At 39.2% G+C, this 17,684-nt stretch overlaps 1 protein-coding gene across 1 annotated transcript in view; it reads left to right on the forward strand.

The window, feature by feature from the left end:
• fsip1 (fibrous sheath interacting protein 1) overlaps nucleotides 1-17,684 on the forward strand; it is a 30,044-nt gene that overhangs the window by 5,351 nt on the left and 7,009 nt on the right. The window contains exon 9 of the mRNA XM_072365695.1: nucleotides 15,999-16,151. Coding sequence (XP_072221796.1) covers nucleotides 15,999-16,151 — 153 coding nt within the window. The remainder of the gene's footprint in view (nucleotides 1-15,998; nucleotides 16,152-17,684) is intronic.

The following is a 17,684-nucleotide window of genomic DNA, read 5'->3' on the forward strand; positions in this document are numbered from 1 at the left end:
AACAACCCCGCACCATAATCTCCCTTCCACCTAATTTTACACTTGGCACAATGCAGTCAGACAAGTACGGTTCTCCTGGCTACCGCCAAACCCAGACTCGTCCATCAGATTGCCAGATGGAGAGGAGTGATTCGTCACTCCAGAGAACTAACTTCTCAGATATTTGTAAACGTAAAAACTTTCCAGCTTTGCAAAGATACGGTGCCACGTCCTACCATTTAGACAGAGGAGAACTTCAGTACTTGAATCCCGATGTTGGAACAATACATGATCTACCTGCCCTAAGTATTCGTTGCCGCCGTGATGACTTCGTTTTCACACAGTGAATTTGCTCATTTACTCAACTGATTTTATTTGAAAATGGCAGCAAAAACAAGCCTAACATGTTTGGAGATAAGGCACTCAAGTCTTTTTCTGTGCATTTTTCCATCAAAGTCTATCAAGGTGGCGCTTACACTAGAACTTTGTACTAGCTGATGTAGACTAATACTTTAGATAAATGGTGGTGAGACTGCCATCCCTCCCTTTGTCTTTTGTTAGACCCTTCAAAATAAGAATCTCTTGTGCCGGACTCTCATGATAATAAGGAGTATACTACTGGCCTATGATTAAAAAAAACTGTGATATTGCTAAACAGGTGCACGTGTTACTTGGTGCAATCTAATTTCCCTCCATTACCACTATTTAATCATCTTCACCAGTCAAAAGAGCTTTTGGAAAGGCAAAAATCCCCATCATCCATCCATCATCTTCTCTCCATTAGTGCTGACACAGCCAATGAAGAGAACTTTTGATGGTCAAGTAAATCCAGATGATTCTTCTTCAGACTTCTCAATTAAGAAAGCAAAAGTTTAAATGTTTACGTTTAAATGATTAAAATGAAAGGTTGGTGAACACCACACCTGTTGTGGCATTAATTGAAAATAAACTGCCGGCACAGTAAATCTCTTTCAGAGCCAGTCATTCACTTCATGTCAGTAGCCGTAAATTCTCAAGGAGGTCATAAAAGGAAATATGCTTTTGTTTTGCAGACACCCTTCTTCTTGGTAGTTTGAGTTCATAACTGGAACCATTTGGACAGCAGTACAGGAACCTACTTGTTTGCAGGCTTATTCCCAGCCACTACTAAACACAAAAAGACCATCATATCTCTGTTTTAAAGCCATTGAAATGTTTTTCCCTCTGATGTTAAATCATGACCCAGATTTCCCTGTTTCCCGCTGTCTCTTGTTTTCTTGAGGTCTCAGATGGATGATATGTCACATTTTACATGAAAGAGGAGGTAATCCAAGCCTCCCTACTGAGTACTCCCTTATAAAGAACCTGCCAGTTTTTAAATCTGCATCTTTAGAGCTTTGTGTTGTCTTTTCCTCCTAAGCTTTCACTGATATTTTTCCATTCCTGCACAGACACCTTCGTGTTAGATCCTGACTACACAAATCTGTCTCCTGAGCCTGTGAGGGTGGATAGAGTCAGTGAAGCCTGGAACTAGCCGAGAAAGCCACAGAAGAGAGTCAACCCCCCCTGAGAGTGTAATTACAGACCTAGCGGAGGTAGATGAGTGCCAACTCCAGAAAAGGAACATTGCTTTCCCTTTCATTTAGAGATATTGACACGTGAGGCCAATAGCACACAGCCAATCATATACTGGCAGAAATCCATTTAACTACTTTTTGAAACTATTGATTTTAGGCTTAAAGCTTCTGTGATAAGGTAGATATCAGTAGATTAACATCAGCTATTTGTCTCTGAACTTTTCTCTTCTGCTGTCTGTGGCAGGTGCAAAATTCTCCAGAGGATGAGGTATTCAAAATCTAATCATGAATCCAGGTCAAGATACCGAACTACAAATCAGTATTTGTGGAAGCACAGCATCACTCATCACAGGGCCACGCAGTCAGTCGTGAACTCTAGCTGGGAAACGTCTTTGTTTTCTTTGCCTCTGGCTCTCTCTTCCCGATTTCTGATGAAAGGAAAAAAGGTAGCTGCAGACCCTCTATTAATGATCTGGATTGAATGGAGGCAAAACAATGTTGAACACTGTTTTCATTGGACACTGTTGATGTTGTGCTTATGATAGATCTTTTTGCATTCCTTATGTTTCTCCCCTTTGCTCAGGCTTCAGCTGAAATAAGCCTTTCTGTCATTAAAAACATCTGCTGACATGAGGCATTCATATACAGTACACCACTTCTACTGTACCACTGTGTGGTAATGCCTGCACCACCCACAGCTTGAAGCCAGCAGAGAGGCTTCTGTCATCCGAGTTTGCTGGTGTAAGTGACATGGGCGTGTAAGTGTTTGAGTGTGTGTGTTTCACAGATGAGAAGTACATATGCCGTCTTCTTATATGTGGTTTTATTTTTTTGCAAGTGTGGCTGCAACAAAAACTAAGAAATGGCGTTGTGGTTTTCAGTTATTCTCACAGTTTGATTGGGCTGGATCTCTCTCATGATCTGCAGAGCTTTAGCTCCCACTATATTTGCATAGTAACTCCAGTTGTTTTTTGTTGTGCACTGCTTGGATATATATTTTGATGTAAGACTATGAGGTCACTTAGTCACAGTGTGTGGTTGCTGATGAGCACTCATGATTCTAAGTGCAGCGAATGTTAAGTGAGAGAGCAGACTTTTTTGTGCAGAAAACGCCCTTTTGACCAAGACGATGTGGTCAGTGGATTGTTTGCAAATCTATTTTATTTTGTCCGGTCATGTAATTAAAGCTGTGGAAAAGCTTTACCATGTTCTACTGCAATTTAGCCTTGATTTTAAATCACAAAGTGTAAACTGCATTAGAAGTCATGATAGAAAGTAAGGACATAAGCAGATCTGTTAAGAAAATTGATATAGAGAGTAAACGTCAATCGCCTACAATGTCACAACTACTGGCGTGAATAACAGTGATTATCTACAATGACATCTATCAAGGGGTGGGATATTTTTCGCAGCATGTGAACATTCAGTTGATTTTTTGGAAGTAGGAAAACTGGGCAAACGTAGCTTTGACAATGACCAAACTGTAATGGCTAAACAACTCAGTCAGAGCATCTCAACAATGGGGGTGTTTAGTTCTTACCAAGATTAGTCCAAAGAAAGACAACAGTGATAGAATAATAGTTCAATATATGGTATATAAGAGTTTCCCATGCTGAACCCTGAAATATGCCCTCCAACTGCTCAAAGGATTTCAGGTTCTTGAACTGCATATGGTCTTGAAAATCATACCCATAGTTTTCAAAGCCAGTTTTACGACATCACTACCCAACTATTTCCAACTGCTTCCTGACACCTCCGCTCCCCCTTTAGTTTAAAAGTCTTGCAATCACACCCGCCTTTTTCGAATGCTAATAGTGCCTAGGATGGGCCCATGAGAGTCTCTTTTACGCCACGTAGCAATGGAAGAAGGTGGCCTTCATGTGGAAAGTTTGATGTATGGTAAAGGGTGTAATGTGATGCTCTGGGCAATGTTCTGCTGGTAAAACCTTTGTTCCTTCACTTTATGTGTGTGATATTTTAAGATGTACACCCAACTGGAACAGTGCTGCAGACTAAGGACACGCCTTCATGGGAATGATATCCCATCATACAGCCACATGATATACAGGGTGCAAAAAGATGTTTGTGATGTTGACTTAGCCTTTAAATGCTCCAGAACTCAATATAAGTGAGTTTCTGTGGGATGTGCTGGAAAACATGCCAGATCTATGGAGTCCCCCCCTTGCAGTTTACAGGACTTAAAGGATTTGCTGCTAATGAACTGACATCCGATACCACATGACAGCTTCAGTGGGTTTATTGAACCGGGAGCTCAGAGCTGAGGCGGGTGGTTTTAATGTTGTAGCTGAGTTGTGTCAGTGTAATAAATATGTGATGAAAATATTAAAGATATTTTTATTTTTCAACAGAACTATATTTCTGTTTAGTAGATGACAGCAACAATACATAAAATAAGGAAGAAATTGTCCTTACTAGAATACAATGTTCATGTTCTTACTGAAATATTGAAACTATGCTGATTAAAGACAGAAAAAGTGGGTATTTGTTTTTTTCCCTTACCAGAAGCTGAAGCTTAGGAGAGTTCAACATCAGCCCATATCGCGCTGGTTGCCAACTCTTTCTTACTCTGGAACTGTTTATTGTAATTGAGAGTTTGTGTGCTAATATGAAACATCTAATATCCTTGGATATAGTCATGTGAAAAAGAACATACACTCCTTTTCACTTGACAAAATGACAAAAAAACAAAACAAAACATATGTCCCAGACAGTGTCATTGTTTTTCCTGTCGCATGACCCATTTTCAGTTAAGTTCGATGGTCTCACATTTAACTCTAGAATACTTTGGTATACAGAGGAGTTATTTACCAAGGTGCCCACGTCCAGTGGTTGCAAGACGAGCCCAAACCATCGGCCCCCCAGCACCATGCTTAACAGTTGGTATGAGGTGCTTGTACTGATATGCTCTGTCTGCTTTTCACCAATCTTGGTGCTGTGCATTATGGTCAAACATCTCCACTTTTTCTTTTCTGTCCAAAGGACATTGTTCCTGAAGTCTTGATGTAACCCTGTAAACCTAAGCTGTGGTGTGTTGGTTCTTTTAAAGAGAAGAGGTTTGTTCCTGGCAACCTTTCCAAAGAAGTTTAACCAGCTAACTAAGGCCTGTAAAATCTGAGAAGTACCTCTTGGGTTTTTTTAAATTTTTCTGAGCATCACATGGTCTGACCTTGGGGTGAACTTGCTGGGAAATCCAGTCCTGGGAAGATTGGCAACTGTCTTGAATGTTTCCTACTTGCGGGCAGCAACAATTGCTTCTCTAAGATCATTGCAAAAGGTTTTTCTTGCTTGGCATTGTGTTAACACACACCTGTATGCTCCAGACCTGCAAACTGACAAAACATCTGCTTTTACAGAGGCGCTCACACTTCCTGTTGATAAATTAATTAAGTGCATCTAATTAGCAGCACCTGGCTGCTACTTACTCTCTTAATATCTATGGAAGCAGTTAGGGTGGACTTGGCATGACAGTGTAATAACCACTGTTCATCTGAGGTTATATTCGCCTCCTTTTAAGGTCTCCTGGAAAGGACCAGGCTTTTTTTTTTTATAGAATTATAATGTCATGATGAAGAAAACGTTTGAACTGAAAGAGGGCTTATTTTCTCTTTCACCTGACTGTATATTATTTTTATGGCTAGACAGTGGCATGGTGAGAATTGAAGTGTAAGGGTTGTCATGTGGCACACTTGCTGTTTTTCACGCAATTTTAAAGAATGGACGCCACACCCTTAACTATCCTATAATTCCCGTGAGACCCAGTTTATTGTCTTCTTATAAACGCCTCTCCCACTGGTGTTACCCACAGCCACAGTTGTGTAAAGTGGTTAAGAGATGTTTTTCCTTGTCATGGTTGAGATCTGACTTTGGACTGTTCAACTTATTATGACACTCTATGGTAGATAATTTAGTTACCAAATCATCTGTTAGCAGTAAACAAACCTTAATACTGTATCCCCTGTCTCCACATGCCAAATCAAAACCAACTGATATGAATGGGCAAAACTCACCTGATTTCAAAGAATTAGTTTTACATTTTGGGACAGAATTCTCAGCCCAAAAAGAAAAGGTAACAACCACCGTACATGACACTGTTCCAGACACGCCGACAATATATGTTAGTTTTTTTAAAACTGAGTACAAGCACAAGTATTTATCTTTTAGTATTTGCCGATGCCAAGTACAGATATGAGTACTAATCAAGGCCATTACAGTTCTTACAATGAAACACATTTATTTTTTCTAGGCATATTCAGCCCAAATACAACTGCACTATGCACATTTTAGTAATATAAAACTACTCTTAGTGCAACATATTGTTTTAACATTTTAACTCTCAGTAAGACATTGCAGGAAAATTAAGCTCTCTCACGCTGGTATCGGTTCTGTAGTATTGGAACACTTTAATGAATACTAAGTATGAGTACACACACATGGTATTGGTACTAATACAGATACTGGCATCCCTATTTTTAAAGAACTACACTGGCAAGTCTTACAGGCCTAAAAGTCACACCTCATTGTATAAGACTTTCATCAGCTGAAAAATAAATCAGACTTTGTGCTTAAAACACACAACATCTGTCATTGGGGGACAAAGGATGCTGGGATGATTTTTCCATCCAGATGCTTTAGATAAATATTGATCATGGGCTGCCTTTTAAACTCTTTGCTCGCATTTCTCCTTGCCTGTATCATCCTTTGGCAAATACATATTTTTTCTAATGTTAGCTAAGCAAAGCTGGGTGGAGATGATCCTATGAGTGTCTCTTAACAGTAAAAACAACACACTGTGAAGTATTTACAGGAATTACAAATGAAAGTTTTTTCTTTTAAAATCTATAAAGTGAAAACATCAGAAAGATCAGACATCTTAAGATATTTGATGCTCTCTGGATTATGCACAGTTTCTGAGAACGCACAGGTGGTGTAGATATTGTAACCCTGTTGAGCGTTGCTGAGCTCACCAGGAGGTTTTGATCTATGCAACAATGATTGCCGCAGACCACCCTCATTTCTGAAAAAGAAAGCATGTATAAAGTCCAGATGATCCACAAGTGAATCTTCTAATACTTCAGGAATGTTCACCAATCACAAAGTCAACAGGGATCCAAGATACTGTTGTAAAAACATGAACTCTGGAGGAGGAAAAGACAGCTTACATACAAACAGATTTCATATCAGAGACATTTTTAAGGTGGCGGATATCTAAACCCCACATTCTCTCTCATGGAGCAATAGTAGATTTATTTGCAGTGTAACTTTACAGTGGAGGAATTACGATGTTAAGAGTTAGAATATGTCTTTGTTTGCATTACCTTGCTTAACGAACTGTCAGCTGCAGATAGGCAGTATATATAGCATAATGCATACAGCTGGGTTCCAGCGCAGCTGCCTCAAAGCAGATGACTACAGGCCACAGCTGGGCAAAATGTCAGAAGAAAAGACACAGAAAGAAATTAGAGACATAGGGAGAAGTCAAGAAACTCTCAAGCTTCCGAACAGCTTGCTCACAGGGAGTGCTCGTGGCAAGGCATGTAGACAGGCCTTGGCATGTGGACAGGCCTTGGCAGGTAGCCTGGGTCCACGTGGCACAGCCAGAGCTCCTACTATACTTCACATTTTAAGAGATATTTCGAGGGGGGGGGGTGACACAGACGCAGATAGAGGAAGACAGGAGTGCGCTATCCTAAACAACATCAGGCATCTTCGTGTTAGTCTGCACGGCTGGCTTTCTTTCTTCATAACATCACTTTCTCTTTCCATTGTGTAGCATCCTGTAAACACAGGAGAGTATAATTTTCCAGTCAACAGCAAATCAATTTTCAAAGTATTCTGTCATTGTAACAGAATGGTTTACTCAGAGTTAAGAATAACGAGGGGCTTCTTTATTGTCTAAATAATTACCCAACAAAACTCCAAATCAGTTTTTGTTGATATTGGGTCAAATTTGTTATCAAATTTGACTGCATTTATCTTTTTTTTGGCATTTGGTTGAGTAAAAAGTTTATAGGGCTTATAATGTCACTGAATATTGTACATTTGAAAAATTTGCCCCAGTTTTGAATAGATAGCAGTTATTGCATAACTGTATCTTGGAGCTCAATAAAATGGTCATTCAGGGGATAACTAAAACAAGCCATTTTTTATGCTTCTCTTTTAATGAATGCGTGACTAACAGACATTTCAAACAAAATAACAGCACTCAGAGGGAAGGTCAGAGAGCCATTCTGTGGCAACTGCATGCTAAAAAAACTACTGTGGTCTGAAATGTTGGCGAGAGTCAACATCACATAAGTGTTTTGCAGGGAAAGACCCAGCAACTATTTTCTCCTTTCAGTGTTTTTTTGCATTGTATTTACAAAATGTCTTTTTTTCATCCCTGTAGCAAGCATCTAGCTTCCCTATCTGTAAAATATGAAAAATCCAAGATCACACATTGCACTAATTAATTAGTTTGAAGCGAATGGTCGCATTTATGATTTTATTGTTGACACTTCCTTGGAATAGTTGCTTGAAAGGACGTTATCCCCATGTAGCATGTTTTGAATTTGTAAACAAGCTCCGAGCTGTCTCAGAGTTTTTTTTCTTTCTTTTCTTTTGTCTGGCCTCAGGCTGTGCCTTTTAACACCTGATGTAAAACATGACCAATGAGGTACTACGTGCCGTTGCAGCTTCAAAATATACATATAGATGTTGCATCCAAGAGTACGCTAATATGTGATGTTGAAATAAAGGTTCATCTCGTGTTTTTGCTGCACATAAGATGTATCTTACAATGGATCTGCTTTAGGGGATCCAGCTGTTGTATTTGCCCAGATGCACCACACATGCAGCCCACATTTAAGAGATGAAGCACCAGATAACCAATCTCAATGACTTGCTCTGCTAACAAACAAATATTATCAATGTGATGTCAAATGTTCTACTTACATACAATCAAGTTCCTCTGTTGAGTTTTAGACATCCCAGATTTGTTTGCTGCAGCTTTTGCACACTCAAACACACTGATAAAATCTACATGGGGTGTCTTGTCTGTTTGAGGTCATAAGATTAAACACAAAATCTTAATAATCCCTTAAAAATCAAGTGCAGGCTTCATTTAAGTTATGTTAAAGACACATCTGAGCTATTTCATAAAACAAAGATGACTTCTCAGTCACGAAATGTAGTTATAACATAATGCATGAATAGCCTTCTTTTTTGTTAATAGTTCTGTTCATTTTGAACTCAGTGTGAAATCACAGTGCAGTACTGTTGCAGTCACAATTAGACAGTAGCCAGATTTTACAAAGGTGCACTTACCAGCTCCTCTCTAGTCTGACAGTGGCCGAACATGATTGCAGAGAAATTTTGACTCACTCTTGTTTATGTTGCTGCTTCTGTTCATTGAGGTTTGCGAGCATTTCTATATGCACAGGTTTCTGAAGGTTAAACCACAGCAATTCAATTGGCTTGAGATCTGGACTTTGACTCGAACACTGATTCTTTTTTTTCAGCCATGATGTAGATTTGCTGCTGTGCTTGCGTTCGTTGATCTGTGTTTTTCAGTCAAGATTTAGCAGACAGATAGATGACCTCCCACTGACTTAAGAATACTTTGATATACAGAGGAGTTCATATTCGACTCAGTGACTTCAAGGTGTCCAGGTCCTGTGACTGAAAAACAAGCAACATATCATCACCCTCCACCATTCTCGACAGCTGATATGAAGTGTTTGTGCTCAAATGCTGTGTTCGGTTTTCATCAAACATGGTGCTTTGTCTAATGAGCAAACATTTCAAATTTAGTCTTGTCTGTCCTAATGACATTGTTCCCAAAGTCTTGTGATCTGTTCTGATGCGACTTTGCAAACCTAAGTTGTGCTGCTGTGTTCTTCACAGGGAGAAGAGTCTTTCTCCTGGCAACCCTTCCAAACAAACCATACTTGTTTAGTCTTTTTCTAAATGTACTGTCACAAGCTTTAACATGCTAACTGAGGCCTGCAAAGACTGAAATGTAGCTCTTGGGTTTTTCTCTCCCTGTTTTTTTCAGTTTCACTGAGCATTGCATAGTCTGCCCCTGGGGTGAACTTACTGAGAAGTACACCCCTGGGAAGATTGACAGCTGTCTTGAATATTTCCCACTTTTGAATCATCTTTCTCACTGAAAAGTGACTGACCCAAATTTGTTTTTTTATTAATGGTCTCATAATTCTTTCCAGGTTGATGGGCAGTGACAAATGCATCTCTAAAATCATTGCTATCCTTCTTTGTTATGGTTTGGTGGTGGTGGAGAGAAGAAGGCCCAAATACAGACAGCAAACCAGAGGCTCTTGGGAACTCAACTCGTAGTTTATTAAAAAACTGAAACCAAAGACACAGTGGAGCTGGAAAACTATCCACTAAACTGTGAAAATAAAAGTTAAATTACAGACAAACCAGATGGCGAAAATCAGACAAGCGAATAAACGAACTACGGAGAATAACCAGGCGAGCATCTGACAATGACTTTGACAAACCAAGGAGCATGAATACTGTGCTGTGACAGACTGACATCAGGTGAGTGTGGAGTGGAGAACCAAACAGGGGAACCGAGGACAACTGGTGAGAATGTGGAACAGAGTAAAGGAAGGCGTAAACTAGGACACAGCCAGAACTGAGCCAAGACAAAACTTAGAGTAAAGACAAAAGTAAGAATAACAACAAAGTCAAACCAGAGGAGGGGACTATAAACAAAAAAGGCAAATCAAGAATAGACTAATACAAACAGAGAATGAATCCTCATTGAAACCATTTTCTATACCCGCTTAATCCGTCAGTCTGGTCGCAGGGGGTCATCAGGCAAAGTGGGGTACACCCTGGACAGGTTGCCAGACCATCACAGGGCCACAAAGAGACAAATAACCACACTCACTCCTAAGGACAATTTTTTAAAGTCACCAATTAACCTGACATGCATGTTTTTGGATGGTGGGAGGAAGCCAGAGTACCCAGAGAGAACCCATGCACACACAGGGAGAACATGCACACTCCACACAGAGGGGCCCCTGCCAGGAGTTGAACTTGAACCCTCTTGCTGTGAGGTGACAGTGCTAACCACCACACCACCGTGCAGCTCCTCATTCAAATCAGTAACTCTTAATTCCCTGAGAGCACTAGGGGTGGATCGTTTTCCACAAACTGCCTCTGCAATTTTGGTTCAGTTTTTGTTAAACAGGAACAGGACACAGTGTAATATATCATGCTTTGTTGTTTATCTGAACCTATGTTTTCCCAATTTTAAGACCTAGTTAGGAGCAGAGAGTTTTTTTTTCCATTGTGTCCTGATATGTAAAACATTAGAATCCAAAGAGGATGTCGTCTCTTTTAAACATGACTATTTATGGTAGAGTGGATCCAAATGGGAGGCTTGTGGTTCGATCTCCAGTGACGTTTTCTATCTGCATGACGTATTTAGAATGCATAGATATGATAAAAAAAACTGCAGACAGAATGGTAAGAGTAATGGTGGAGCATTGTAGTTTACAATATGTAGTTTAATTCATCACACTACTATAAAGGAGAATCAACGTACCAGAGCTGGAGCTGCTTGCTGGGACTTTCTGTCCATATTATCTACTATCACCTGTGTTATTTTGGAAGCCACATGTTTCATGTGACATTGCTTACTCAGTTGTTGCCAGGCTCAAAAAACAACAATACATTCATGGAGCTCTCTGGAGAATTCAACCTCAACTCTCTCTGCTACACTCTCCAACTTTCCAACAGTTCTCAGTTGATTTTTTTTCCAACAATTTGTACTGCAAATGTAAGCAGCTGTAATTCCCCTTTAGGGATTATTAAAGTATTAAATTGAATCAAATTAAGGTCATCCATTTTCTTGGGGCGCCATGCGTGCACTGCTGTTTTGAAATCTGGCCAACACATTTTCACAGATGATTAGGTCAGGGGACTTGACTTTTTGAGCAGGTTAATTGTTGAATTTTAGATGTGTTTCTGATTATCACAATGTTTTAAAAGCCACTGACATCCTCAGTCCTCTTCTGTCCAGACTTTTTTGTGGATATGCTCATTGCTGCCAAACAAGTCTCTCTTTACCTCATCTGTCCATAGGACTTTTACTTATTTTTTGACTCCAAAATGCACCATGGTTGTTTGGATATTCATTTGCAAATGTCAATGTCCTGGAGATAATTACTGCATCATGGCCATATGTGTGCAGGTTTGACTACACCATAGAACACAGTGTTCTACCACCACTCCAGAGCATTCTTTTTGTACTTTATCAATAGATTGACATATTTTATTCTGTAAAGCTAATGTTGTCTGATATGTTTTTCTTATTTAAGGAAAACAAAGTCTACATTTTTGTGACCTCCTGATGATCCTGTGACCTAGATAGGTGATGTGATCACTGGAGGTCTTTAGCCGCACGTCGACTGGCTACACCATGGAGAGCCAATTACTAGTACTGTGCTGATGTTCAGATAAGCAGAACCTCAGCCACTCCCCCCTTCTCTGTTTGGAAGTCACTCAGTCTAACCTCATTCTGAGTTGAGTCTGTCTGACATTCCTGGAAAAGGAGGACAAACTCTGAAATGGAGTAGAACAGTCGCTGGAGTCTGTTAAGGTCAAGAAATGCTATTCCCTCTATCTTCTCCAAGAGGTGAATCATCTCTACAGTTCATCTCAAGAACAAAGTCCAAGTCACTGTTTGTTCGAGCCAGTGCCTTGGACTTGGATCCAAACTCACTGTACTCATTTATAAGTATTTAATCATCTGCATTTTTAGAAATATTGTTGGCAAAGCAATGCAAATAATAAGTTGCAGGCCACAGAGTCTTTCATTTACCAGAAGTGAACTTAACACTTTCAGTTGTGCACAGTTTTTGAGTGTCATGTCATAGGGTTTACAATAATGTTGAATCTGTATTGCTATTCTATTTTATTTTTAGTTACAGTTTACTTTTTTATCTTATGCCCTCTAGAAATGGACTGACATTTGAACATACATTGAGCAGTAATTCATAATTAACAATTATCTCACATTTTCAAACATCAAATAGTAGTTCTTAGCACTGCATATCCTCATAAATCTGTGCAGATCTAGACATTTACATCTGCAGACAGGTAATTTGAAGGCTATATGTTGACAGTATGTTGAGTCCCCTTCATACTATTGGATGAAAACAAAAGCAACAGCAATATTAAGTAAAACTTCATTGTAAATTTAGCTGTAGGTTTTTATGGATTTGTAATGCACAAATCCTGTGTGTCAACTGAAACAGCTTAAACCTGAAGATTATTGGCAGTTGGGAAGGAGCAATGGTACAATGGCGCAATGGTACTTGAGCATGACAGATTCTTTATTGAAAGATCTGAAAGCTCATTAAAAGAGCAATAGGAACTTTTTTGCCTCATGTGCCACATAAAGGATGGTGTGTTTACAGTCATGTCTGCTAGCTAAAAACCAACTCTTGTTGCACTGAAGCTCTTAGAAGGTTTATGTGAAAGAAGATCCAGGACCAATGCAGAGATAACAATGGACTGAAAAGCAGAGAAATATGTTATGTCTCTGCTTTGATTATGGTCAGATTAGGGAGGTTTATATAAAAAGACTGTGGGCTTTCCACTTACACTCGTCAGAATTTATAAAGTGTTAATTTGGATAAGAAAAACATGCCAAAGTCATTCAGACTTGTCAATGGCAACTTTATCATTGTTAAACCTTGCAGACATCTTGGGAATTTGCAGCCTATAGTTTATAAAAAGTAGGGCAGCTGTCGTTTCCAAATTAAATAAACCGTTACTCCCAAAGATTTGGGCTTTTTTAGCAACATGCATTTAGTGGTGTGAGGATGGTGGTAAAGCTAGACTTTAATTTTTATTTTTCCTGGTTGGAAAGCTGTGTTTCTCACTCTGGTGCATGACAGGAGTCTGATCTCTTCGTGGCCCTGGCTTTTGTCGTCTAGGATGAGTGAGTCCTAACCAAAAGGGTCTTGTAACAACCACTTAAAAGAGGCCTCAGATAGAAGCTGTCATTATTTCCATGTAGGGAGACAGAGGCCACCGTTAGGTGAGGCCACACACAGAAAATTTTTAGGAGATTTTTGTTTTTGCCAAGATTTTAATATGAAGTTAGATCATATTTGGTGCCATTCAGTTACCTAAAATATATGTAATTGCAAGATGTGACATGTCTGAGCTGGGATCTGTTTTGCTTATTTACAAGAGCAGAAACATTCAATCTTCTCTACATACTTTACTGAACTCCCCTCCTACCCTTGGCTTTACTAGGATTACATCCTATCATAAATGTGTCATAACAGATAATGTTTGTTGGATCCTGCTGTTTTCAATAACCTACCATTTTGTCATATGCAAGTCCCTATTGAGATGTCAACATTTTTTAAAATATCCATTCATTTCAACATTATTAGATCACACACACGCCTGCCTGCCATCCAGACAAACCGAGACAGATGAAGGTTTCAACCACACGGCGCTCAACTGACACTCCAAAACAATCCTGCGGTTGGCAGCGTCCTTTCAGATCCAACAGTCTTTTGACCTCACTGCTACTTTTTTAGAGAAGCGTTGTACTGTATATGTGGATCAAAATGTGACCCCAGTTTAGGTCATTAATGAACACTTTCTCCATCACAACTTATTAAAAAATAATGGCTCAACAGAGTGGGGAGGAACCACTTTAGCACCTACAGTCCATCACATTTTAGCTGAAAAAACCTTCTGTCATTGTGACCTCAGCATAAGAAGAATATCTAACCATAAATTGTATATCAAAGATGGATGTAACCGCAGTGACGTTATTGGTTGGTTTATGGACTTAAGTTTTGTTGCAAAGCGTTTTGCATTCAGTGTCCCTCATTGCGATATTTTTTAGCCAAATGTGATTATATTTGGCAGAGAATGAGTACTGCTGAATTATTAGCTGCTGCTATTGCTTGCTTGGTTGGCACGGTGATTCTGTAATTCATGGTATCTACAAAGTTAATAGTCATTCATTATCCCATCCTTTTTTTGACACATTTTGCTTATAGCTAGAATTGCCAAGAAGTGAAAAATAGGCATTCATTGGACATAAGAATTTTCTGAGTGTACGTTGGTCCTATTAACTAGAAAACAAACGGATCGATTACATATATTCAATGTATGTATCTGAAAGACTTTTGTAAAATTGTTTGGTAGCCTATTGAAAATTTAAACGTGTCATTTGACTAGTTTCATAAGGAAGATTTACTCCCGGTAAGCACTGTAAAAAACCCTAAATATCAGAGATGCACAGGATAAGTTATTTGGTGAGATGGTGCAGGAGATGGTCTGCATTTTAGATGTACAATCCAGGTTATTTTTGCTCTTAATATTAAACACGTGCATCAATTAACTGGAACTTACCACGAGAAGGTCCTATATTTGGGTTCTTCAATCTCCATGTTTTTCTATGATTATTTTCATATTCTTTTACTAGTTCAGTTTGAATTGATCTGGTGTCAGAAAAATGTCTTCCTGAGCTAACTTTAATTAAGCTTTCTCCATCTGCTCCTCTTACTTCTTGCACTTATTTTCTCTCCACATTGTTCCTCATCTGTAATGAGTAACCCAAATACTTATATAGTTATATATTTGATTGTTCATCATTTCTGTCTGAACTGTCAAAGTTTTTCTCTTTGCGGTAGTTTCATGCTCTCAGTTAGCTAATCTGCAGCTTTTGCAATCACACTATTGCTCAACATAAATTTGAATGAACTCTGACAGCACTTGTACTCACATTGAGGTCACACGTTGAAACAGTGGAACACAGTATCTCCCAAAATGAATGGATATTTCCCAAAATTTTTGCCAAATATCCATTCATTTTACTGACTTCATTTTTATCTGTGCTACCGGCTACTGTTAGAAATTTTTCAGTGGTTTGGCGCCCTGCCAGGGAGACACTAATCATTTTGATCTGGTGACTTAATATAAGCAAGGTCCAAAGGAAAAAAGATAAACTTGGCATTTATGAACAGTCCATTGATGATTCCTCCATTTTCACCTCTCCTAAGTTCTCCTGACCTATTTTCAAAGTTTGCTTTGGATGCATCTTATGGTTCACTGGGTTGACCTCATGCACGTGGATATCATAAATGTGTGATTTATGTTGCACCTCAAGAGGCCTTTCTTATGAGGAGTTCTTATGATAGATTCCTGGTTTAACTCTCTGTCAAAAGTAGGTAAGAGCCATTAGACTAAATTAACTCCAACATCTTTGGATCTGGTATCGAATTCTTATAGAAATGGAAAACTTCACATGAATTGAGTGTGTTGAACTGTTATATAGCCATATTTCTTTGTAAACGCTTCCAAGTGCCCGCCATAGGTTGAGTACTGCTCTGGTAATGCACCCGTGTTAAATGAGGTGTTTCTTCCCTCTGAGAACCAATCATGTCTGTTGTGTTTCAGGGCTTTGGCTCCAAGATTGGCTGGAAGTGTGATGGGATCCAGCAGCCAGGAGAGAAGGTCCTGCAGGACATAAAGGAGAGGAGAGAGCAGGAGACACGGCTCCAAGAGATCCAACAGCAGCTGGAGATCCTGGGTCATGGCCAGGAGATGGCTGTGAGTTCAAAGAAGCTATGTGCATTCATACACACACACACACTAACACTAACACATGCGCTTATATTCACACAAGTACTTACATCTGAACAATGTCTGTATTGTGCATTATTACCCTCCTTAGTAGACACGTGTGTGACAAATTAATACAGGCACTCATTCTCAGTCATTGTCACAAGGGGCCACAATGAAATCACATGAAATATTCATGTCCCTGCAGGCTCATATTGTTTCTTCTTTTTTCCCATCTTACTTCTTCTGTAGCCACACTAACATGCTCACTTCACAGTTTACAGCATGGTTGTGTTCTTTAGTGATAGGTTTATTTCCTCCATTGTGTTTCATTGCTTTTGGGCATTCTTGCCGAGATTCATGGCCCTCTCTCCACAGTGTTCCCTAGAAACCTTTGAGCTCTGTCTGGTTTTAGGAGCGTCTGCAAAGTTACAACCAGAGAACTCTTTCTCCTAACCCTGTAGCTAAAGGCACAAAACAAGAATGTTCCAAGAACAAAGGTGGATACCAGACACGATTCTGTTTTTCTGACATTTCTGACTTTGGTGTGCAACGAAAAGAAAACACTCAAAACACTTTGCTCTCAGCAGAATATAAATTCAATTGTATTGTCTTTTTCCCAGTGATAAACCACAACATAACGTATATATTCTTGATTCAAACATTAAAGGCGGTCCTTTCACTTACAAAATGGTAATAAAAAATATGTGGCAGCCACACCCTCATATCAAAAGGCACCATGCCATGCAGCCAGGACCTATTCCTGGCCTAATTAAGGACATAGATGTGGATTTTTTGCATATTAAATCAACACTCCATTTGAGGAAACCATTCTTTCATGGAGGTCACAAAACATCAAAACAGCCAGTCTTTTATCTACTGGTGCACACTCTCTTTGCATTTAGCTGAGAGTCATCACATTTTATGTGTCACTTAATGATGTCACTTAATGACTGAACCCAGCGAGTGACTTCAGCATGAGCAGCATATTCATAGTGTATATTTTTGGTGCCAGCAGGCTTGATTTGTGGTTTGAAAAGATTTATTGACACAGAGTTTTTCTTGGAGGACATTCTTAACTAGTCTCTCACAGCTGCAGTATACTCATAAAGTTGATTTGTACAGCATCCATAACTCAGTTGCTCTCTCATAAGGTTTTACACCTGAAGTGTCAACCTGTTCTGCAAACTTTTTGAATAGTTTGTTATGGGAGTGCAATAACCAAGAATAGATCAAGGCTTGTATTTTTCAGATCTCTGAGAATAACACGTACAGTACAATCATGTAAAAAAAGAGTTTTTAGTTGTCAGGACATAAAAAAAGTGTAATTTGAGTTGGACTACAACACATCACATAATACACTGTGTCTTTATTTAACAAAAAATACAGTGTGTGAAAAACTGAGTTCACCCCACGATTCAATAGTTTTTAGAACCAACTTTACTGGCAATAACTTGAAGTAATTGGTTTCAGTATGCAGTTGTCATATGCTGCAACTCCTCAGCCTCTCTGGTCTATTCG

Source organism: Leuresthes tenuis, unplaced genomic scaffold (assembly GCF_036924035.1).
Source record: "Leuresthes tenuis unplaced genomic scaffold, fLeuTen1.0.hap1 SCAF_15, whole genome shotgun sequence".
In the NCBI taxonomy this organism is placed as follows: domain Eukaryota; kingdom Metazoa; phylum Chordata; class Actinopteri; order Atheriniformes; family Atherinopsidae; genus Leuresthes; species Leuresthes tenuis.